The sequence below is a fragment of the Sapajus apella genome, unplaced genomic scaffold, assembly GCF_009761245.1.
Source record: "Sapajus apella isolate SASKATOON/1434 unplaced genomic scaffold, GSC_monkey_1.0 scaffold33, whole genome shotgun sequence".
Taxonomy (NCBI): domain Eukaryota; kingdom Metazoa; phylum Chordata; class Mammalia; order Primates; family Cebidae; genus Sapajus; species Sapajus apella.
In genome coordinates, this window is record NW_022436973.1 from 6,536,946 (window position 1) to 6,561,903 (window position 24,958).

Sequence of the window (24,958 nt, forward strand, 5' to 3'; positions counted from 1 at the left end):
ATGGGATTGTCAGAGTGCCAGGCCCTTTTCACCCTTAGCTCATTTAATCCTCTGTGGCTCTGGGAGGGAGGTAATGTTACCACCCCATTTTACTGATGAAACTGTAGTGGTAATGGCAGTAGTGGCAGTAGTTGCTCATCGGTATGTCACCTGCTCCTGGACTCCCAAGCTGTGTATGGTGCCCCATCATTTCAATGTCTGCCCCTCTGTGTCTCCCCCAGACCCTTAGCTCCTTGAGGGTCTGGCTGTGTCTGATTCATCCCTGTGTTCCTAGCACATAGTTAGTGCTCCCCCAAAATGCTATGGCTGGTACTGAGCCTCCCAGCACTAACCTTCCTGGGTTGTGACTGTCCCCATGTCCCCAGGAGGACAGCGCGGACCTGAAGTGCCAGCTGCACTTTGCAAAGGAGGAGTCAGCCCTCATGTGCAAGAAGCTCACTAAGCTGGCCAAGGAGAATGACAGCATGAAGGAGGAGCTGCTGAAGTACCGCTCGCTCTACGGGGACCTGGACAGTGCACTGTCGGCCGAGGAGCTGGCCGATGCCCCCCACTCGCGGGAGACCGAGCTGAAGGTGCACCTGAAGCTGGTGGAGGAGGAGGCCAACCTGCTGAGCCGCCGCATCGTGGAGCTGGAGGTGGAGAACCGAGGCCTGCGGGCTGAGATGGACGACATGAAGGATCATGGAGGTGGCTGTGGGGGGCCGGAGGCACGCCTGGCCTTCTCTGCACTGGGTAGTGGCGAGTGCGGGGAGAGCTTGGCGGAGCTGCGGCGACACCTGCAGTTCGTGGAAGAGGAGGCCGAGCTGTTGCGGCGCTCCTCCGCCGAGCTTGAGGACCAGAACAAGCTGCTGCTGAATGAGCTGGCCAAGTTCCGCTCGGAGCACGAGCTGGACGTGGCGCTCTCGGAGGACAGCTGCTCTGTGCTCAGCGAGCCCTCGCAGGAGGAGCTGGCGGCCGCCAAGCTGCAGATCGGTGAGCTCAGTGGCAAGGTCAAGAAGCTGCAGTACGAGAACCGTGTGCTCTTGTCCAACCTCCAACGCTGCGACCTCGCCTCCTGCCAGAGTACACGGCCCATGCTGGAGACGGATGCCGAGGCCGGAGACTCTGCCCAATGTGTGCCTGCTCCCCTGGGCGAGACACACGAGTCCCATGCGGCCCGACTCTGCAGAGCCAGGGAGGCCGAGGTGCTGCCTGGGCTGAGGGAGCAGGCCGCCCTGGTCAGTAAAGCCATCGATGTCCTGGTGGCTGATGCCAACGGCTTCTCAGCTGGCCTCCGGCTGTGTCTGGACAATGAGTGTGCTGACTTCAGGTTGCACGAGGCCCCCGACAACAGCGAGGGCCCCAGGGACACGAAGCTCATTCATGCCATCCTGGTGCGCCTGAGTGTGCTGCAGCAGGAGCTGAACGCCTTCACGCGGAAGGCAGATGCAGTCCTTGGGGGTTCTGTCAAGGAGCAGCAGGAGTCTTTCTCATCACTGCCCTCCTTGGGCTCCCAGGGGCTCTCCAAGGAGATTCTTCTGGCAAAAGACCTTGGCCCAGACTTTCAGGTAAGGTGTCTCATGCACAAATCCTATTATTTATTTTTTGTTTGCTTTTGTTTTTCTTGAGACAGGGTCTCTCCCTGCTGCCCTGGCTGAAGTGCAGTGGTGCAATCTCGGCTCACTGCAGCCTTGATATCCTGGGCTCAAGCCATTCTCCTTCCTCACCCTCTTAGTACCTGGGACCACAAGTGAGCACCCACCACCACACCTAGCTAATTTTTATTTTTTTATTTTTTATTTTTATTCATTTATTTTTTTGAGATTGAGTTTCACTCTTGTTGCCCAGGCTGGAGTGCAATGGCATGACCTTGGCTCACTGCAATCTCCACCTCCTGGGTTCAAGCGATTCTCCTGCCTCAGCCTACTGAGTAGCTGGGATTGCAGGTATGCGCCACCATGCCTGGCTAATTTTGTATTTTTTAGTAGAGACAGGGTTTCACCATTGGCCAGGCTGGTCTTGAACCCCTGACCTCAGGTGATCCACCCGCCTCTGCCTCCCAAAGTGATGGGATTATAGACATGAGCCACTGCACGTAGCTTTTTTTTTTTTTTTTTTTTTTTTTGAGACAGAGTCTCGCTCTGTCACCGAGGCTGGAGTGCAGTGGTGCAATCTTGGCTCACTGCCATCTCTGCCTCCCGGGTTCAAGCAGTCCTCCTGCCTCAGCCTCCCAAGTAGCCAGGATTACAGGCCCATTGCACCATGCCCAGCTAACTTTTAGTATTTTTAGTAGAGATGGGGTTTCACCATGTTAGCCAGGCTGGTCTCGAACTCCTGACCTCAAATGATCCAACCACCTTTGCCTCCCAAATTCTGGGATTACAGGCATGAGCCACCGTACCTGGCCATAATTTTTAAATTTTTTTTGTAGAGATGGGATCTTGCCATGTTGCCTAGGCTGGTCTTGAACTCCTGAACTCAAGTGATCCACCGGCCTCAGCCTCCCAAAGTGTTAGGACTATAGGTGTGAACCTCTGTGCCCAGCCTAATAGTCACATTTTAAATGTTCAGTATTTGTGTGTGTCTAATGGGGTAGATCTAGAATATTTCATCCTTGCAGCTTGCCCTTGTAAATCCTTCTTCACATATACTATCATATATTTGTTTTTCCACACATATTATTTTATATCTACTGTTACTATACAACTTATTTTTAACACAGTGTATCAGTTTGTTCATTATGATGCCTTGTTTGTTGTTCACACACTATTTGTGCTCACTGCTGAAGGTGTCATGACAAGCAAAACCAGATATGATTCCCCCTCTCACGGCCCTTATTATCTAGTGGGGCAGAGTCACCCAAAATATCATGCCAGTGAATGTGCAGTTATAAACTGAGAGAGGAATCTAAAGGAAAGGTGCATGGTTTTATGAACAAGGAACTTGACCTAGACCCTATGCTGAGGGAAGGGCTCTGATCTGACCAGAGGTCAGAGGGATGGATGGCTGGGGGAACAGTGTTTTCTGCAGAGGAAAGAGCCTGTGCAAAGGCACAGCTCAGATCAGAGGCAGAAGGAGCATGGTGTGTCCAGGAAACTGAGTGAAGAGACACCGTGAAGCTGCCCTGCACTGAGCATGGGGGAGGTTTGATCTTCATCCTCAGAGCAATGGCAGGGAGTTTTTCATTTCCAGGGAAAGAGAGAGATTTAGCACTTTCTTTTTTTTTTTTTTTTTTTTTTTTTTGAGACGGAGTTTCACTCATGTTACCCAGGCTGGAGTGCAATGGCGCGATCTCGGCTCACCGCAACCTCCGCCTCCTGGGTTCAGGCAATTCTCCTGCCTCAGCCTCCTGAGTAGTTGGGATTACAGGCACGCACCACCATGCCCAGCTAATTTTTTGTATTTTTAGTAGAGACGGGGTTTCACCATGTTGACCAGGATGGTCTCGATCTTTTGACCTCGTGATCCACCCGCCTCTGCCTCCCAAAGTGCTGGGATTACAGGCTTGAGCCACCGCGCCCGGCAGCACTTTCTTTTTAACAACTGTACAGTGGATATGTGCCATAATTTCTTTAACTCATGCCCTGTTGATTTGGCTTCATCTTGCTTTTTTAGGCAAGCAGACTGCCTTTTTTTAAAACATTTATTTATTTTTTTTGAGACAGAGTCTCTGTCATTATGCTGGAGTGCAGTGGCACACTCTTGACTCACTGCAGCCTCCGCCTCCTGGGTTCAAGTGATTCTTCTGCCTCAATCTCCCAAGTAGCTGGGACTACATGCGCACACCACCACACCCAGCTATTTTTTGTGTTTTTTATAGAGACGGGGTTTCACTATGTTGGCCAAGATGGTCTGATCTCTTGACCTTGTGATCCACCTGCCTCGGCCTCCCCAAATGCTGGGATTACAGGCATAAGCCACTGTGCCCAGCCTTTAAAAAAAATTTCTTTTTTCTTTTTGTTTGTTTCTTTCTTTTGCTGCTCTCCTTGAGGATAAAATTTTTTTTTTAAAGAAACAGTCTTGCTCTGTTGCCCAGGCTGGAGTGCAGTGGCATGATCATAGCTCGCTGCAGCCTCAAATTGTAGATGGAATTACAGGCATGCAGGCACGTGCCACTGTGCCCATAGACTGCTCTGTGTTATCTCCCTCTTGGTTCTCCTTGAAAGAGGAATGAACAGCGGTCACACATGTGATAGGACAGCTGGGGCTGACTCAGAGGTTTGTGCACAAGACACACATTCACCAAATCACTCCCCACTTACCTGCTCATTCATCCTTTCAACATTCATTCATTGAATGACAGCAGTGCCTGCAGCCAGGGCTGGGTCTGAGCTACAGAGGTGAATCTGCCAGGGTCCCAGCCCTCAGGTGGGTGGTTCAAGCCTCTCATGGAGCCCAGAGGCCTGGGGTGGGTGTGTCTGGCACCCCTTGGGCCCCTCCCCATGGTGATCTTTGGTTTGTTCTGCCTGTGCCTCTGGATGCAGCCACCTGACTTCAGGGATCTGCCGGAATGGGAGCCCAGGATCCGAGAGGCCTTCCGCGCTGGTGACTTGGACTCTAAGCCTGACCCCAGCCGGAGCTTCAGGCCTTACCGAGCGGAAGACAATGATTCCTATGCCTCTGAGGTGGGTCTAGACCTGAGCAAGCAGGGGATTGGGTAGGAGGAGAGTTACTGAGGCCTCTCAAAAGCAGAGTGATCCATATATCACTTAGCTGGTGAGGATATGAGTTTTGGCCATTCCATTTGGTTTCAAGCTTCCTGGCAGTCAGGGCAAGACAGGAAATAAGGAAGTTTGGGACATTCTCATGGCCTGATCCAAAAACTTTTTTTTTTAAGATCTAAAAACTTTTAAACTCATCTGTATAAATTGCTTTTTTCCCACCTGTACTAAATTCTACTGAGAATTTGACAATTTATATCACTTAGTGGAACTACTCATTTATGTAGCAGGAAGTAGTTGAGCAGTTTGGGTTTCAATTGTGGATCCACTCTATACTGGCTGTGAGATCTTGGAGAAGTCATTTTACCTCTCTGATTCTCAGTTTTCTTACCTGTAAAATGAAGGTGCCTTGTAGGGTTGTTGAAAGGATTAAATACACAAAAAGCCATAGCTTAAGGCCTGGTCCACATTGGGTGGGGAAGAGGATGAGGAGGATCATAATTATTATGATGATAGTGACACATCTCTGGGACTCAGGGGACCTGAGTTCAAGTCTCAGTTCTACCAGTGTTGCTGTATGACCTTCGACAGCTTTCCACCTTCTGGCCACAGCTTCCCCATCTGTAACATGGGAGGGTTAGAGTGAATGGTAGCTATTGAATTGCTAGGATTCTTTGATCCTTGGGGAATTCTGGGTAGTTCTGAGCCCTTCTAAGCCTACTGAGCTTCTCCTTGTTTTTTATAATGAGCCTGAAGCAGGAAAAGCTTCCTACAGAGTGGGTGGGGTATCCCTGAAACCCTGAACCATGCAGAGTCCTGTGTATTCTCCAGCCTGAGCACATTTCTGAGCATCCCTTGGAAGATAACTCAGTGGTTCCAGGAAGGCCAGCCCATGACTATGTAGGAAGGAGAAGCTCGCTTGAAGCTGATGGATCAGACTCTGTAAGCGAGCTTCCTAGAAGCCATGGCAAAAAGAGAAAAAACTGAGATAACTTAGTTCTCATTTTCTAAGAAAAGGAAATAGGCCTATTTTTTTTTTTTTTTAAGACTGAGTCTTGCTGTGTTGCCCAGTCTGGAGTGCAGTGTGCAGTGGTGCAATCTTGGCTCACTGTAACCTCCACCTCCTAAGTTCAAGCGAATCTCATGCCTTAGCCCTCCTGATTAGGTGGGACTATAGACGTACGCCACCATTTCCAGCTAATATTTGTTCTTTTAGTAGAGACCAGGTTTTGCCATGTTGCCCAGGCTGGTCTCAAACTCCTAGGCTCAAGTGATCCTCCCACCTCAGCCTCCCAAAGTGCTGGGATGAGAGGCATGAGCCACCACACCCAGCCAGGAAATAGGCCTATTCTATAGGCTTACCTGTAGAGAAAATAATTTCCTAAACACATTCAATTATTTGTTTCATTCAGCCACTCTATTGAGCAATGACAGTTGCCCAACACTGTTGAACACTGAGTTCAAAGAGGATACCAGAGGCAGCAGACAGTATGTAGCTGTGCAAAAATGTTTGGTGCAAAGCAGATAGAGAAGATATACCTCAGGTCACTATGCTGCACTGCCAAATCATCATATTACTGACCATATAATGAATGTTTACTTTCACAGAGGGACATTTGGCATACCTACGAAGCTTTTATATAGGAGTTCTGCGGCCAGTCATGGTGACTCACACCTGTAATTTCAGCACTTTGAAAGGCAGAGGTGGGCAGATTGCTTGAGCCTAGGAGTTTGAGACGAGCCTGGGAAACATGGCAAAACCCCATCTCTACAAAAAGTATATAAAAATTAGCTGGGTGTGGTGGTGCACACCTGTAGTCCCAGCTACTCAGGAGGCTGAGGTGGGAAGATTGCTTGAGCCTGGGAGGTCGAGGCTGTAGTGAGCCATCATCGCTCCACCTGGGTGACAGAATGAGATCCTGTCTCAGAAAAAGAAAAAAAAAAAACAAGTTGGGAGTGACATTTTCCCTTTTTTCCCTTGTGTAATGTGACAGTGTACATGTTTCTCTGTTACTAGAAGTACTTTTAAAAATTTTGGCCGGGTGCGGTGGCTCACGCCTGTAATCCCAGCACTTTGGGAGGCCGAGACAGGCAGATCACCTGAGGTCAGGAGTTTGATATCAGCCTCGCCAACATGGTGAAACCCCGTCTCTACTAAAATTACAAAAATTACCCACGCGTGGTAGTACATACCTGTAGTCCCAGCTACTCGGGAGGCTGAGACAGGAGAATCGCTTGAACCTGAGGCAGAGGTTGCAGTGAGCTGAGATTATACCACTGCACTCCAGCCTGGGTGACAGACCAGGACTCCATCTAAAAAAATATATATATATATATTGAGGTATAATACATGTAGAGAAAAGTGCTCATCTTGTAAGTTGGCAGCTCAGTTACTTCTTACAAACTAAATGCTACTATGTCGTCAACACTCAGATCAATAACACAGCATGACCTGCCCCAGAATTCCCTATACTCTCTTGTAGTAACCATCCGACTTCTCACAGAATAGATCGGTTTTGCCTGCTTAGCTACAAATATTTTTAAACACAATTTCACCAAAAACTATAGTTTTATTACCTTTTTAAATAGATCCTATAGTTTTTGTAAACAATAAATAACTATAACAAAACCCCTAAGCAGCATTGCATAAAGATATAAAGAATGAAGTTGGCTGGGCACAGTGGCTCACGCCTGTAAACCTAGCACTTTGGGAGGCCAGGGCAGGTGGATCAACTGATGTCAGGAGTTCGAGACCACCTGGCCAAAAACATGGTGAAACCCCTGTCTCTACTAAAAGAACAAAAAATTAGCCATGCGTGGCGGTGCACTCCTGTAATCTCATCTACTTGGGAGGCTGAGTCAGGAGAATCGCTTGAACCTGGGAGGCAGAGGTTGCAGTGAGCCAAGATTGCACCATTGTTTCAGTCTGGTCAACAAGAGCGAAACTCTGTTGCAAAAGAAAGAAAGAAAGAAAGAAAGGGGGGGGGGGGAGGGAGGGGGGGGGGGGGGGGAGGGGGGGAAGGAAGGAAGGAGGGAAAGAGGGAAGGAGGGAAGGAAGGAAGGAGGGAAGGAAGGAGGGAAGGAAGGAAGTCAAGATCGGAGGTCTGAACATCTTCACATAGTTCCCACTGTTTACATTTAGTGTGTGTATCCATGTTCTTTACATATTTTTCTGTGGAGGTCTATAGCTTTTTTGGTTTTGTTTTTTAACCTTCTGTTGAAGTATAATATAATAACATACATACAATAAAGGACATCCTCCTTAAGGGTACCACTGAATGGATTGTTACATATGTATAGATCCATTAAACATCTTTTAATTCCCACCATTTAGTATCTAAGTTGTTTCCTAAATGTTGCAATTATAAACAACGAAACAATGAACATCTTTGTGAATCAAACTTAGTAACTCAGTTTTCCCAGTACATTATTAAGATAAATTTCAAAGAGAAAAGATCAACTTCTAATGGTAACGAAAGCTGGATTTGATATGTACTGTTTCATTTAATTGCATGATGACCCTCTGAGGTGGGGATAGTCATTGTGCCTGATTTGTACTTGGACAGCTTGGGTCCAACTTCCCATTGTTCCCCTACCACTGTCATCCTCAGATCACAATTTCTATCCACTTCTTCCTCTCTCTCCCTCCTCATTATCTGTGTCCCTGTCTGCACTGCAGATCAAGGAGCTGCAGCTGGTGCTGGCTGAGGCCCACGACAGCCTCCGGGGTTTGCAAGAGCAGCTCTCCCAGGAGCGGCAGCTACGAAAGGAGGAGGCCGACAGTTTCAACCAGAAAATGGTCCAGGTGCGTGGTGCCCAGCGCTTTCCAGGCACCTATCCCTACAGCCTCTCTGAGCTGGAGGCAGAGGCCTTGAGCATCTGTGGGCCCTCCAAAATCAAGAATGTCAGGCAAGGCTGGGCGCAGTGGCTCACACCTGTAATCCCAACACTTTGGGAGGCCAAGGCAGGTGGATCACTTGAGGCCAGGAGTTTGAAACCAGCATAGCCAACATGGTGAAACCCCATCTCTACTAAAAATACAAAAATTAACCAGGTATGATGGTGCATGCCTGTAATCCCAGCTACTCAGGAGGCTGAGGCAGGAAAATCAATTGAACCTGGGAGGCAGTGGTTGCAGTGAGCCAAGATCACACCACCGCACTCCAGCCTGGGCAAGAGAGTGATCTCAAAACAAACAAACAAAAAAAGAATGTCAGGGGAAACCTGAGTTCAGCCCCTGTGCCCTGCTGGGATGTTACTGTACTTGCAATTGTAAATTAGCTGTGTGACAGGGCTATCACTGGCTGCCCGTGGGACCTGGGGCCAGTCCTGTTTTCTCCCAGGACCTCAGTCTCCCATTTATGAAATGGTGCCCTCATCAGACCTGGCTCCTAATCCAGATAATAGTTCTGGAATAACATTTGTTAAGCCCTTACTGTATGCTGGCCAGTACAATGCACTTTCCACCCGTTATGTCCTTTAATCCTCGTGCCCTCCCTTATCACCATTTTATGGATGAGGAAACTGATGCCCACAGAGCCGGAGTGCTCTGTCCAGGGTTGCACACCCCGAGCTCAGCGGGGCTGGGCCTCTAATCCAGGTCCCTTTGTTAGCATGACACTGCATTGCTTCCTAGGGTGGCGCATAGTCATCAGTTGTCCTCAACCCTGGCACACCTTCTGCTCTCTATGTGTCACCCATCCCTGCTATTAAAGTTCACCCTCACCAGTTCCTCATTGAACATGAAAGTTCATGTGAGACATTTGGTGCCCAGGAGGTGCTCAGTATATGATGTCATGGTTTTTTTAGTCAGAGCCGGATTCAAATCCCAGCTCCTTCACTGATGTGTCACTGTGGCTCCAGTAGCAAAGGGCAGTGCTCATCTGAATAGATTGCACCACACGTGGTGGCATCCCTGGCAGGAATCACCCACAGGCACCACCCAGACTCTCCTCCCTGCCCCTGTTCAGGGGCCTGGAAATGGGGCGGGGGAGAGGGCAGGGTCCTGGGGTTGCTCAAGCTCTTGTCCCCCGCAGCTGAAGGAGGACCAGCAGAGGGCGCTCCTGAGGCGGGAGTTTGAGCTGCAGAGTCTGAGCCTCCAGCGGAGGCTGGAGCAGAAATTCTGGAGCCAGGAGAAGAACATGCTGGTGCAGGAGTCCCAGCAGTTCAAGCACAACTTCCTGCTGCTCTTCATGAAGCTCAGGTGGTTCCTCAAGCGCTGGCGGCAGGGCAAGGTTTTGCCCAGTGAGGGGGATGACTTCCTCGAGGTAAGATTGGGCCTGGGACTGGGAGGGGGCTGTGGAGAGAGGGACAAGGAAGGGACACTCAGCTGGTATTGACACAGCTCCTAGGCTCACATACTTGCCATCAGCTTGCAGGCTTCCTTCCCTGCATTCGTTGGTCTTTACTGGGCATTAGAGGGTGCTTGCTGGGGATACCATGAGGAAGATGACAACCTTGGTCCTGGCCCCAACAGAAGAAAGGATCCTCGGGGCTGGCAGGTCTTTAACACAGTCCTCGGAGGCCACGGTATCGAGGTGAATGTCGTAATCCAGTTTTGTTGCAGTAGTGTCAGGTACAAGTATACACTTATATTTAGTGCCCTGAGAGGCTCCCGTGTGCCACTACCTAGATTTTTTTTTTTTTTTTTTTGAGACAGAATTCTCACTCTGTTGCCCAGGCTGGAGTGCAGTGGCACTATCTCAGCTCACTGAAACCTCTGCCTCCAGGATTCAAGCAATTCTTTTGCCTCAGCCTCCTGAGTAGTTGAGATTACAGGCACATGCTGCCATGCCCAGCTAATTTTTGTATTTTTAGTAGAGGCAGGGTTTCTCCACGTTGGCCAGGCTGGTCTTGAATTCCTGACTTCAAGTGATCTGCCCGCCTCGGCCTTCCAAAGTGCTGGGATTACAAGCATGAGCCACCACGCCAGGCTGAAAGATATGTTTATTTAACTAAAGGCAGTAAGCTGGCTTAAAAACACTGGTGATAGTACAGTAGTTTTAGGATGTGGCAGGAAACGTGGGGTGGAGCTTTGAGAATGTGTGAAGCTTGGAAGGGACCCACCTGGCCCATTCATGCCCCAGTCTGTGCAGGACCCTTTGCTGCTCAGAGCCCTTGTCTCCTGTCATCAGCACAGCAGCGGGGTGGAGAAGGGGACTTGTAAGGATGTCAGACCTTGGTCACACTCATCTTAGTTGGCATTGCTCACTTTGGCCTTGTCCTTCTGGGTTCAGGTGCCTCGAGTGTAGCCCAGGCTTGGCCCTCCTGTGGTCCAAGCTATTCTCTGGAGGCCCCTTTCCAGAGGCAGTAGGGACCACTGGCGTGCCTCAAGTTGCCACATACGCCATCAGGGGTACCCCAGAGGAGCCCAGATGCCCCAGGGGCCAGGCATGACAGACCTGAGTGTGTAGTGAGACCCTGCATCACCCCATCTCAGTGGGGCTCATTCTTGCAGGTCACCAGCTCCTCCCCAGGGCCTCATGGGAGAGTCTTTATCACCATTCCATGGGCCCACGCCCTGCTTCCCTGGCCCTGCTTCCCTGGCCCTGCAGTGCCTGACACAAAGGCACCCATGGGAGAGGAAGCTCAAGAACCCAGCAGGGCTGCCCCTGGGAGCATCTGCCTCGGGCCTCCTGTCTGAAGGTGTCTCTTCTGTGATGTTTGGAAACAGGAGCTCTCCCAGCTGTTTGGAAGCCTCACAGGCCTCTGGATGAAGCTCAGCTTAAGCGAGTGACCTGCAGGCCACATAGTCTATGTTTTAAGTCAGTTTGTCTCAGACAAACCCTCCACATTTGGTGAAAACCTTTCTAGCCATTTCCATATCCTAGAGTAAATGAGAAAAACTTACTTTAGGAAAAAAGAAAATAGGGTGTAAACATAGAAAATAGGCCAGGTGCGGTGGCTTACACCTGTAATCTCAGCACTTTGGGAGGCTAAGGTGGGCAGATCTCTTGAGGTAAGGAGTTTGAGACCAGCCTGGCCAACATGGTGAAACCCTGTCTCTACTAAAAATACAAAAATTAGCTGGCAGTGGTGATGTGCACCAGTAGTCCCAGCTACTCGGGAGCCTGAGGCAGGAGAATCACTTGAACCTGGGAGGCAGAGGTTGCAGTGAGCCAAGATCATGCCTTTTTACTCCAGCCTAGTGACACAGTAAAACTGTCTTTAAAAAAAAAAGAGACGAAAAAAAATTACGTAACATATATGCCTATAGTTAAGAAATATATACATTTACCAAAATAGGCATGGTTAATAAAATATCAGTGTAATCATGCTGGGCACAGTAGCTTGCACCTAGAATCCCAGCATCTGGGGAGGCTAAGGCAGGATTGCTTGAGCACAGAAGGTGGCTCGCTTCCTTTTGCTTCATTTCCATCCTGCACTAGGTCCCTGATCTCCTTGGCTGGCTCTGGACTCCTGCCCAGAATCCATCAGCAATAAATCCAACCCCCACCCAGCAAGGTCCCTTCTGTCCACGCAAACCTTTGGTCGCCCTTATGTAGCGTCGTGGGAGTGCTTGTGGCCTTTTCATTTCACCCACAGTGCCTGCCTTGGCCCAGCCTGTCAACATGGTTCTTTCAGAGTGACTGTCAGGGCTGCTTCCTGGTCTTTGGGGCAGAGTAGGTGTCATGGGAGGCTAGGAGGGCCTGACTGTCCAGCCATGCTCCTCGACCTACGTGGTGCCCAAGGTTGAAATTAAAACTTAGGAAAACTTCCCACCCGCTGTTAATCATGGTTTTTAACAAATAGGTGAACAGCATGAAGGAGCTGTACCTGCTGATGGAGGAAGAGGAGATAAACGCTCAGCATTCTGATAACAAGGCCTGCATTGGGGACAGCTGGACCCAGAACACGGTGTGCCCCCATCCCCTTCCCTGTCCTATTGTGTCCATTCATTCCTTTGGTCTGCTCAGTGGTCAATTCCTGCGGCTTTCTCTGACTGCATCCCTGGACACTGGAGCTGCAGAGGGTTATTGCCTGGTCTTCCCAGGGCAGTGACGGAGTCCACTGTGGGATCATAAGCAAGACAGCAATTAATTCTCTTTGGAGTATAAGGGACAGTATCACAGAGAAGGGGTCATGGTTGATGGGTTTTGAAGGTTGTATAGGAGTTTACCTAATAGAGAATGGGGGAAAGACTATTCTGGACCAAGAGAATTATGTGTGCAGAGATGTGGTAAGGTATTCCAGTATTGAGTATGGCTTGGTATTGAGTATGGTGAGGGCAAGGACATCAGGCTAGGGTCATGTGAAGAGGGGCTTTCTGGTCTAGGGTCAGGAACTCTCAAATCAAGCCATAAGTCAGAGAGAGCAGTGGGGTCAGGATCCCAGGGTCACACACGGTGAGCTGGGGTAGGGATGGGAAATGAGGGCACGGGCCCAGGAGAGAAGATTTGGGATGGAGTCAGGCAAACTGAGGGTCTCTGTGCATTAGACCCCATGTGTGGCCTGCAGTGTATCAGAGAGGCAGATCCTGAGTAGGAGAAAGACCCAAAGCTCAGACCCTGCTGAGCCCTGAAGAAGCAGCCAGATGATTCAGCCCAGTTAGGCTGAGCTGAATGATTACTGTAATTGCAGGATTTTGTTAGTGTCAGATTTGGGACTCATGTCAGCCTAGGAGGTAGCAGGGCTGGGCTTGTCCTTCCCATTTGATGGGTGAGATGACCTAGAGAGGTCGTGTGACTTGCCCGAGGCCTCGTAGAGTCGGAGCTGGACTTCTAGGTGAGTTTTCTGAGCCCAGGTTCCCCCCCACCCCCGGAGGCTCCTGACTCAGGCTTTGCCTCCTGCCTGCAGCCCAATGAGTACATCAAGACACTGGCCGACATGAAGGTGACGCTGAAGGAGCTGTGCTGGCTGCTCCGGGATGAACGCCGTGGTCTGACGGAGCTTCAGCAACAGTTTGCCAAGGCCAAGGCTACCTGGGAGACAGAGCGGGCAGAGCTCAAGGGCCATACCACCCAGGTGAGCCCCCCACCTGTCAGAGGCCTCTCCCCTTGCCCTCAGCCAGGCCTTTAGCTGTCGGATCTGGGAGAAGGATGCCAAGGCCATGCTCCTAGAGGAATAAGAACCCCTTCGCCTGCCAGAGAGGGCAAGAGACTTTCCTAAAGTCACACAGCAAGAGTATCAGAAACGGTGGGGAATGGGACAGGGAAGGAAGGTGGGCGATTGACAGAGAGGCACGGGAGCATCACAGGCGCCTCTGTTGCACCATGGGCTCACAGGTGAGGCCAGCGTGCATCCTCACTGCCGGCTGTTCTCATCTGCTCCTTCCTTTCCGCATAAGCACTCCCTTAGCCCCCACTACCTGGCTCTGTTTTACTCTCTCCACTCAAACTGGGGCCCTCCCCTCCCAACTCCCCAGCATGCCCAAAGGAGCCTTAACCAGGAGCCCTGGGGGTTTGGTGTCTGTTGTGTGCTTGAGGGCTACTTGCTGCTCTCCTTTGGCCTGAAAAGTGAGAGGGTGGGCTTCCTCCCACTCGGAGAGGATGATCTGACCCCACAGCTCGGGCTCCAGCTTCTTCCATCCAGCTTGCCCCTACTGCAAGCTGCCTTCCCGGGCATCACCAGCCCCTGGGAGGCAGACACTCCAATGGTCTCTGCTGGACAGATGACAAAACTGGCACAGAGGAGTTAAATTTCTCTCCAAAGGTCACCCAGCTAATAAGTGGCGGACTGACCCTTGCTCCCCCAAACCTCTAACCCCTGGCTCCCTGTGACCCCAATTCTGTCTCCGTGTGTGTGTGTGTGTGTGTGTGTGTGTGTGTGTGTGTGTGTGTGTGTTTTGAGATGGAGTCTCACTCTCAAAGGCTGGAGAGCAGAGGTGCAGTCTTGGCTGACTGCAACCTCCACCTCCCGGGTTCAAGTGATTCTCCTGCCTCAGCCCCCAAAGTAACTGGAATCACAGGTGGCATGCCACCACGCCCAGCTAATTTTTGTATTTTTAGTAGAGACGGGGTTTCACCATGTTGGCCAGGCTAATTCGAACTTCAGATCTTAAGTGATCTCCCCGCCTCACCCTCCCAAAGTGCTGGGAGTACAGGCATGAGCCACCGCACCCGGCCCCAATTCCACCTTCTTCCAACTGCTCACAGTCTCCTGGATACTTCCTGGGGCCACTGCTCTCCCCTCCTAACCCTCTCTGCAGATCTCCCAGCTCCCTCCATCTGCGCATTCCACGGTGTCTGTTGCACCCACTGCCCCCATAGACCTGGGCATTTCAGGTGCTCCTCCCACCAAGAACCTGACCAGCCCACTGGGGATAAAAGGGGACATTGAGTCTAAAGGTTGCACATTCCCCTTTCTGCCACCCTGAGGTCAGGGGCTGAGAAAGCTATCTTGCTGGAGTGACCACTGCACATGTGTTAGTGACTGTGTACATGTTCCCATGCAGGCCTGTGGGAGGCAAGGCGAGGCCCCCAGCTTGCTAGGAGGGAATATAAAGCATGTTCCCCATCAACTCAAACCCATACTGCTGGTAAGAGTTGATGGGATATCATAAGAAGCAATGACTAGGAGCCGGTCCATGATGTTGCTGTGTGAACAAATAGCCCCTTTGAACCTCTCCCTCCTCTGTAAAATATGGATACTGATAGTAATCTTGCAGAGTTTTCATGAAGATACTGACATCATCCCTGAAAAGCCCACAGCACAGAACTTGGCTTATAGAAAGAGCTCTTCAGCTGGGCACGGTGGCTCATGCCTGTAATCCCAGTACTTTAGGAGGCTGAGATGGGTGGATCACCTGAGGTTTGGAGTTTGAGGCCAGCCTGGCCAACATGGAGAAACCCCATCTCTACTAAAAATACAAAAAATTAGCTGGGTGTGGTGGCACATGCCTGTAATCCCAGCTACTTGGGAGGCTGAGACAGGAGAATTGCTTGAATCCAGGAGGCAGAGGTTGCGGTGAGCCGAGATCGTGCCATTGCATTCCAGCCTGGGCAACAAAAGCGAAGCTTCATCTCAAAACAAAACAAAACAAAAGAGCTCTTCAAACCCTTATTGCATGGAGGGGTTAGGGGTTAGTTCTGAGTGAGGAGGACTAAGCTGGGTTAGTTCCTGGTGAGGGCTCTTCTGAGGGGACCTCTCCCCTTTTCCTCTGCCCGCACCCAGGAGGGAAGGAGAGAGGAGGGCCGAGAGGAGTGGCCTCTGGTGTCAGCTGCCCAGTCTGCTTCTTTCCCGCAGATGGAGCTGAAGGCAGGGAAGGGGGCCGGGGAGCGGGCAGGGCCCGACTGGAAGGTAGCCCTACAGAGGGAGCGTGAGGAGCAGCAGCACCTCCTGGCTGAGTCCTACAGCGCTGTCATGGAGCTAACGAGGCAGTTGCAGATCAGTGAGCAGAACTGGAGCCAGGAGAAGCTGCAGCTGGTGGAGCGGCTGCAGGGTGAGAAGCAGCAGGTGGAGCAGCAGTTGAAGGAGCTACAGAACCGCCTAAGCCAGGTGAGGCTCGCACCTGCCAGGTGCTTCCACCCACAAGGGAGAGTTGCTACAGAAATGATTCAGAAGCAGGATCTCCTTCAGCTATAGCTGGATCTAGTTGCTTGTCCAGAGAGGTCTGGTGCAGTATCTCCTTCAGGTATAGCTGGATCCAGGCACTTAGAGAATGCAGTGGGAACTAGATCTTTGTATCTGCCTTAGTCTGACAGGCCTGCTTTCCTCTGTGCCAGCTTTACTCTTAAACTAGCTGTTCCCAAATATGGCAACCGTCAGTTTCATGCTCATATCTTAGAGCTTAGCAATTACAGTGGATTGGCCAGATATGAGGCATGTGCCCAACGCTGGAGCCTACCCAAACCCAGGAACCAAGAGGGAGGAACTAAGAGTGGTTCTCATGGGAAAATTGTGAGTCCTTCAATCAAAAGGACAGGAAAAGCAATCACTGATCATCACTCCCCATTATAGTTCACTTCATGCAGCCAGCCAACACCTACCATATGCCGCTCTCCTGCACTCTTTATTTTGACTTTTCCCTTTTTTTTTTTTTTTTTTTTTTTTTTTTGAGACGGAGTTTCACTCTTGTTACCCAGGCTGGAGTGCAATGGCGCGATCTCGGCTCACCGCAACCTCCGCCTCCTGGGTTCAGGCAATTCTCCTGCCTCAGCCTCCTTAGTAGCTGGGATTACAGGCACGTGCCACCATGCCCAGCTAATTTTTTGTATTTTTAGTAGAGACGGGGTTTCACCATGTTGACCAGGATGGTCTCGATTTCTTGACCTCGTGATCCACCTGCCTCGGCCTCCCAAAGTGCTGGGATTACAGGCTTGAGCCACCGCGCCCGGCCGACTTTTCCCTTTCTTTCACTTTTATTTTTATTTACTTATTTATTTGAGACAGAGTGTCGCTCTGTTACCCAGGCTGGAGTGCAGCGCGCACTTGGCTCACTGCAGCCTCCGCCTCCCAGGTTCACGTGATTACCGGGCCTCAGCCTCCTGAGTAGCTGGGATTACAGGTGTGTGTGACCACACCTGGCCAATTTTTGTGTTTTTAGTAGAGACAGGGTCTCACCATGTTGGCCAGGCTGGTCTCAAACGCCTAGCCTCAGGTGATCCTCCCACCTCAGCTTCCCAAAATGCTGAGATTATAGGTGTGAGCCACCGCGTCTGGCCTTACTTTTAATTTTAATTACATAAATCAGGACTTCATCTTTATATAAGGTCCAATATTACAAAGGCATATTTCAACACAATCCCTTTCTTGTCTTTTTTTTTTTTTTGAGATGGACTTTTGCTCTTGTTACCCAGGCTGGAGTGCAATGGCATAATCTTGGCTCATGGCAACTTCCGCCTCCTGGGTTCAAGCAATTCTCCTGCCTCAGCCTCCCAAGTAGCTGGGACTATAGGCACGCGCCACCATGCCCAGCTACTTTTTTGTATTTTTAGTAGAGACGAGGTTTTACCATGTTGACCAGGATGGTCTCGATCTCTTGACCTCGTGATCTACCCGCCTTGGCCTCCCAAAGTGCTGGGATTAGAGATGTGAGCCACTGCGCCTGGCCCTCTTGTCATTTTTTTTAATTAAATTTTTTTTTTAAGATGAGGTCTTACTATATGGATCAGGCTGAGATTGAGCTCCTGGTCTCAAGCCATCCTGCTACCTCAGCCTCCCAAGTAGCTGGGCCTTTCTTGCTATTTAAATTTATATTTACAGGGGTTTGTTTTGTTTTTGACTCATTAATCAAATTGTAATGTAAATGTTATTTATACTTTGCCTCTTTCATGAAGATCTGTTCACAAAAGGGAATAGAGGCCTTCCTCGTTCAATGTGACTGCTGCCTGGTGTTCCTAGTGTGGAGATGCTATGATTTGTTATCCACAGTGATGAAATCTAGATTGTTTCCGGTTTTTCATTATTAAAAGTTGTACCTGAAACTGGATGTGGCAGTGTGTGCCTACAGTACCAGCTGCATGGGAGCCTGAGGTGGGAGGATTGCTTGAGCTCAGGAGATAGAGGCTGCAGTGAGCTGTTCCACTGCACTCCAGCCTGGGCAACAGAGCAAGACTTCGTATTTAAAAAAAGAAAAAAAAAAATTCAAGTTGTGCCTCAGTGAACATCTCCACACATATATTTCTGCACATGCATGAATATTTCAGTAGGATAGATTCTTAGAGGTGAAATTGCTAAATTCAAGGGCATATGCATTTATAGTTGACAGTAACTGCCAAGCCGCCTTCTAGAAAAGCTATGCCCATGTATACTCCCACCAGCCGCACAGTGAGAAGGACAAGAAGTCTCTTTTTGCTTTATCTTTGCCAGTTCTTGTGATTACCAATCTTTGAAACATCTGCCCAAGTTAGGGTGTGAAATGCTCTCGTTGCTTTAGTTTGCATTTCTCTGACTTCTACTGAAGGTGAGCATTTTTCATGAGCTGATTTATCTTACCTATTTTCTCCTCCTAATGTTACCTTCAGTACTTCAGCAGCGCCACAAAATCACTATCATTAAACCCCTTTTTTAGATGAGGCAAAATGATTTACCCAAAGTCATAAAGTGAGTAAAGGATAGGACCAGAATCTGGCAGAACTCCCAAATCTGGAAAGTTCCTGGTTCTGGGCCCTGCCTACTCTTCTGCAGGGACAGCAGTCCTTTGAGGTTCAAACCTGCTAGGAGCCTGTGCTTGGGGAGTGCAGGATGGCAAGATGACTGACAAATCCCAGAACCAGCCAGGTATCCATGGAAAGCAGGTCAGATGCATGCGTCTATTTGCACCATCAAATCAAATTCCTGTCTGTAAAATAATAAGAATTCTTTCTTATTAGCAACAAAATATTTCTAAAATGATTTTGAAATTATGAAACAAGCTTTATGTCACTCCTGGGGGAACATATCAACCCACAGGTGGATCTTGTCAGCTCATCAGGGCACAGATTCCATGTCCTGATGTTTTCATATCAGGGACTTGCCAGCCCTCTAGCTCCAGCCGGGTCTCTCTGACATTCCTCTGCCTCCTGCACTTTAAACCAGATCCCCCAGCCAGGCACGGCAGCTTACACCTGTAATCCCAGCACTTTGGGAGGCCGAGGCGGGCAGATCATGAGGTTAGGAGTTTAAGACCAGCTGGGTCAATATGGTGAAAACCTGCCTCTACTAAAAATAGAAAAATTAGCCCAGCATGGTGGCGCGCACCTGTGGTCTCAGCTACTTGGGAGGCTGAGGCAGGAGAATTGCTTGAACCTGGGAGGCAGAGATTGCAGTGAGCCAAGATTGTGCCACTGCACTCCAGCCTGGGCAACAGAGACTCTGTCTCAAAAAAAAAAATAATTTTTTAAATAAAATAAACCAGATCCCCCAAAGCAGCATTCTTCTTTACACCGGACTGATTACTAAGCCAGCCTGGTGAAAGCAGCTGAGTGGCTGGTGGAAAAGAGCTTTTGACCAGGAGTCCCCAGTCCTTATACCTGGCTCCACCAGGTACAATCCCAGTCAAGTCACCTCTGATCTCTGGGCCTCATTTGTAAAATAAGGATGACCATACTTGACCTTCCCATCTTACAGGGCAGCTGTGGAAATAAAGTGAGATAGCCGCAAGATTCAAAGTGCTTCCTAGGCTCACTCCTGTCTGGGGTTTGGTTTGATTCTGTGGTCTACATCTGTCATTCCTGTTCACTAATGTTAGTGTTATTTCCTTCCTTTCTTTCTTCCTTCCCTCCCTCCTTCCTTCCTTCCCTCCCTCCCTCCCTCCCTCCTTCCTTCCTTCCTTCCTTCCTTCCCTCCCTCTCTCCCTCCCTCCCTTCTTTCCTGCTTTCCTCCTTTCCTTTCTCTTCCTTTCTTTCTTTTCTTATTTTGAGACAAGGTCTTGCTTAGTCACCCAGGCTGGAGCGCAGTGGTGCCATCTCAGCTCACTGCAACCTCCGCCTCCCAGGCTCAAGTGATCCTCCCACCTCAGCCTCCCATGTAGCTGGGATGACAGGCACACTCTACCACGCCTGGCTAACTTCTGTATTTTTTTTATAGAGATGAGGTTTCACCATGATGCCCAGGCTGGTCTTAAACTGCTGGCTCAAGTGATCCTCCCACCTTGGCCTCTCAAAGTTCTGGGATTACAGGTGTGAGCTGCCACACGTGGCCTAGTGTTATTTTCATTGTTGCCCTTAATACTGTTTGTCTCATGTTGGGTTCCTAGAAGCAAAGCCCTAAACATGGATTCAAGTACAAGTGAGGTGACCAACCCATGCTGGCTGACCTGGGACTGAGGGCATCCCCGGGACTTTGACTTTTAAAATTAGAATAGTCTCAGTCATAGCCTCCTAGTTTTTTCAGAACTGAGGGTTCTAGGATGGGGGATTTTCATTGCAAACACTGAGAAAGTCCTGGGCAAACCAAGATGCGTTGGTTACCCTGTGTGCAAGCAATTTGTTAACAGATGGAGCCAGCATGGGGAAGGAGAAGAAGCCATGCAAGATAAGCCTGCAGATGAAGTCTGCCCTTGGCCTTATCTCATGGCGTGCCCAGGGTGTAAACTAGTAAATCACCCCACAGTTGGTCCATCTTAAGGTAAGGGGTCTGCCTTTTGGGCCTGTCTTTTGGACCCCTGGCTTTGTCCACCATTGACAGTGATTGGGTTCTGGTTGTCCAAGGCAATCTTCCAGAGAAGGTTGTAGTGCCACATGGCACAGATGAAGCTGCCAACAATGAGATGTGCTACACTGTTGTTATGATCATTCATTCATTCAGCTGCCCGACTTCTTAGTCTTGATGCTCTCATCTGTGAAATGGGAATAACCGTAGAAACACCTACCATACACAGTTTCTGTGAGGATTAAATTAATGTGGCCAGGCGTAGTGGCTCACACCTGTAATCCCAGTACTTTAGGAGGCCAAGGCAGGTGGATCACCTGAGTCAGGAGATTAAGACCAGCCTGGCCAACATGGTGAAACCTCGTCTGTACTAAAACAAAAATTAGCCAGGCATGGTGGCGTGTGCTTGTAGTCCCAGCTACTTGAGAGGCTGAGACAGGGGAATCACTTGAACCCAGGAGGCAGAGGTTGCAGTGAGCCAAGAGCACACCACTGCACTCCAGTCTGGGCAACAGAGTAAGATTACTGTCTCAAAAAAAAAAAATTAACTAATGTGTTTATAGGAGATGGGTTCCATCACAGGCCACCTGGAGGTGATAGAACTCCAAGAGGGGAGGGAACCAGAGGCCATCTTAAGGCCCACCAGGAAAGACTGCCGGGATCCATGAGTGACCACTGTGGACGGTGCAGCAGGGGTGTCTGGGTCTTATATTTGCCACTGTGATGGGATATAGCTGCTGCTTAGCTAGTCTAGCTGTTCCGTGAATTGTACCATGAATTCACACAGTAATGGCTGTTACTATATTAGGTATAATGACATCTAGAAGGATGTCTGCAAGTAGTTCCTTTTATTATCATTTTCCAAATCCACCTGGTGGGTGGGAGGGGCCACTCTGAGCTGCTACCCACTGAGAAGGTGGCCCCTCGTCCATGATGTAGGTTCCATGGGCTACAGAGTTGAATTTGGGGAGTGGCCCTGCTCAGAGCGGGGTCCTGCTTACCAGCTTTGCCCATTACCGACCCACCCTCTCTGCCCTTGCCCAGCTGCAGAAGGCTGCTGACCCCTGGGTCCTGAAGCACTCAGAGCTGGAGAAGCAGGACAACAGCTGGAAGGAGGTGAGTAGGGCAGCTGTTGCCATGTTCTCTTGGCTCCTGGCTACACCGAAAAGGTCCCTGCTTGTGGGGGACATGATAGGAAGTTGTTAACCCTGTCTCACAGGTCACACCCTTGCACCTTGGGCTTCTCAGCCGTGGGGTCTGTATCTCATAGTTCCTGCCTGTGGTTTGGAACTTGAGGAGGATCGAGCCTCTGCCAACTCCGAGGGAGAAACCCCAGGCCCATCTTGGTTTCACTTTTGCCCCTATGGAAAGCAGGGCCTGGAAATAGCTGTGTGATCTTGCATAAGTCAGTCTCCCTCTGAGCTCCAGTTGCCTCACTGGGAAATAAGAATCCCATGTTCTGCCTTAACCCATCCCTGGGTGTGGAGACCAATAAGGTCACATGGTTGAAGTTTGTCCATAAGCTGCAGGTGCACTGTCCACATAGCACCCGGTGAATAACCAAACAGTGAATGCAGAGGCCCTTCACATTGCCCCACTTCATCCTACGACAGCCTGAGGCAGTGGTCCATCAGTCAGGAGACTTGGTTGCAAATACATACCTATTCTGGGGAGCTGAGACAGGAGAGGATTTTATTGGGGGCTCAAAAGCAAATAATGGTGATGTAGTTGAGAAAACCAGTGCAAGGCCAGATGCGGTGGCTCATGCCTGCAATCCTAGCACTTTGGGAAGCTGAGGTGGCCTGATAACTTGAGGTCAGGAGTTTGAGACCAGCCTGGCCAGCACAGCGAAACCCCATCTCTACTAAAAAAACACAAAAGTCAGCCAAGCGTGGTGGCATGCACCATTAATCCCAGATACTAGAGAGGCTGAGGCAGGAGAATTACTTGAACCTGGGAGGTGGAGGTTGCAGTGAGCCAAGATCGTGCCACTGCACTCTAGCCCGGGTGACATAGTGAGACTGTTTTTTGAAAGAAAAAAGAAGGCTGGGCACAGTGGCTCATGCCTGTAATCCCAGAAATTTAGGAGGCTGAGGTGTTTGCAAATCATGAGGTCAGGAGTTCGAGATGAGCCTGGCCAACATGATGAAACACTGTCTCTACTAAAAATACAAAAATTACCTGGGTGTGGCGGAGCATGCCTGTAATCCCAGCTACTCGGGAGGCTGAGGCAGGAGAATTGCTTGAACATAGGAGGCGGAGGTTGCAGTGAGCCGAGATCGTGCCAGTGCAGTCTAGCCTGGGCAAGAGAGCAAGACTGCATCTCGGGGAGAAAAAGAGAAAAGAACAAAGAAGGCTGGCCACAGTGGTTTACACCCGTAATCCCAGCACCTCGGGAGGCTGAGGCGGGCAGATCACTTGGGCTCAGGAGTTTGAGACTAGCCTGGCCAAAATGGGGAAACCCCGTCTCTACTAAAAATACCAAAATTAGCTAGGTGTGGTGGTGGGTGCCTGTAATCCCAGGTACTCAGGAGGCTGAGGCAGGAAAATCACTTGAACCTGGGAGTTGGAGGTTGCAGTAAGCTGAGATTGTGCCACTGTTCTCCAGCCTGAGCAATGGAGAGAGGCTCTGTCTCAAAAAAAAAAAAAGGAAAGGAAAAAGAAAACCCAGGTACTGGGCTCAGTGAGGGGCTGAGGGTGAGGACAGAGAAGACAAGCCTACCCCAGAACAGTACCTGCTGGGTTGCTGCTGTCACCACCAACTGAACAGTGAGCTACTGGATGCTTCGTTGCAGTCACCACCTTTGGATTAAATTCTAAGTTGTCTCTGGCCCAGCCTGGATCACATATGGTGGAGGTGTTAGGTGCAGTGCAGCCAGAAACTGACCATGCTAGATCATTGACGACGGCATTCCTGCTCTCCAGATGAGGAGATTCAGGAGTTGAGGTCCAGGCTGGTCTCCTGTGTCATGTTCTTAGAGCTCTGGTGGCCAGAACTGACCCTTCCTGTCTCTCTTCCTTGACAGACACACAGCGAGAAGATCCACGACAAGGAGGCTGTTTCCGAAGTTGAGCTTGGAGGAAACGGTTTGAAGAGGTACTTACATCCTGGCCCCCTGCTCCACCTCTCTGTCCGCCCCATAGCCCTGCCCCTCTCCGCTCACAGCCCCGCCCCTCTCCACCCGCTGCTGCGCCCCGAACCCACTCTGCCCGCTTTTGCTGCAGCCCCACCCCGCCTCTTTTCCCCTCTTCCTTCCACCACCACACCATATCCAAGTTGGGAAAGCATCACGATATGGTTTCTCTGGAACCCACTCAGGAGCTGGAAACCTTGGGGCAGTGGGAATTCAGGCTGCTGTGTGTTGATTCGCAACATGGAAGACAGGCCCCAGCACATGCTTGCTGGGAAACAAACCGTTTACTTCCTCTTGGGATTCTTTTCTCTCTGTCTCCAGAGTCAGGAGAGTTAAGATGGACCTCCGTTCTTGGGATTATTGAGCAGCATCCTTTGGGCCCAGTCCTGTGCTGTGGCCAAGGAGACCCCTACCCCAAGAGCATAAGGACCATGTCTTCACTGCTAGGAAGCCCGTGAAAGGAGTAAGGGAAACAGAACCCCAGCTGCCATCAGACCAGCCCAGAAGCAAGGCAGGCGGGACAGGCGGCGGAGTCAGAGGGCCAGTTTTGAATGCCAGCCCTGCCAGCTCTAGCTCTATGATCTTGACCTTGAGCAGTAATTCCCATCTCTGTCTAGTGGGGATGATAGGAGCTGCCTCTTAGAGTTATCAGAGTGGTCTGACACATGCAACCTACTTCCATATGCCTGGCATGTTCAGTGATTCAGGCAACATGCGTGCCAGGAGTTTCATGGCATCTTAGTTTGGGTTCTCCCATAAACAAACCCTGAGACAAGAATTTAAGTGCAAATGGTTTATCTGGGACAGATTTTCAGGAAACACTTGGAAGTGAAACAGGGAAGGGAAAGCAGCCGCTAAAAGGAGCTTCAGCGGGGTTATCCCATGGGCAGTTGGAGTTCAGGTTCTTGGAGGAACTCAGGGAGTCAGAGCAGAACACACAGCTTAGCGTCTTCCCACCCGAGGAACAGGAGGTTGGGGAACTTGCTTACCATATCCCACCTATTTTCAGGGCTGTGTTTAGGGGCATTAACTCTGTGCTATTTCTGGCCTCTGTTTTTTGTTTTGAGATGGAGTTTTGCTCTGTCTCCCAGGCTGGAGTGCAATGGTGTGTTCTTAGCTCACTGCAACCTCCGCCTCCCACATTCAAGCAATTTTCCTGCCTCAGCCTCCCAG

General features: G+C 50.1%; 1 protein-coding gene across 2 annotated transcripts in view; it reads left to right on the forward strand.

Moving 5' to 3' along the window:
• The window catches only part of SOGA1 (suppressor of glucose, autophagy associated 1), an 86,400-nt gene that overhangs the window by 48,818 nt on the left and 12,624 nt on the right, over positions 1–24,958 (forward strand). For both annotated transcript variants that reach the window (XM_032295023.1, XM_032295024.1), the window contains 9 exons: positions 366–1,547; positions 4,458–4,604; positions 8,320–8,445; positions 9,677–9,907; positions 12,393–12,497; positions 13,437–13,604; positions 15,825–16,076; positions 21,696–21,767; positions 23,678–23,748. In XM_032295023.1, coding sequence (XP_032150914.1) covers positions 366–1,547; positions 4,458–4,604; positions 8,320–8,445; positions 9,677–9,907; positions 12,393–12,497; positions 13,437–13,604; positions 15,825–16,076; positions 21,696–21,767; positions 23,678–23,748 — 2,354 coding nt within the window. The remainder of the gene's footprint in view (positions 1–365; positions 1,548–4,457; positions 4,605–8,319; positions 8,446–9,676; positions 9,908–12,392; positions 12,498–13,436; positions 13,605–15,824; positions 16,077–21,695; positions 21,768–23,677; positions 23,749–24,958) is intronic.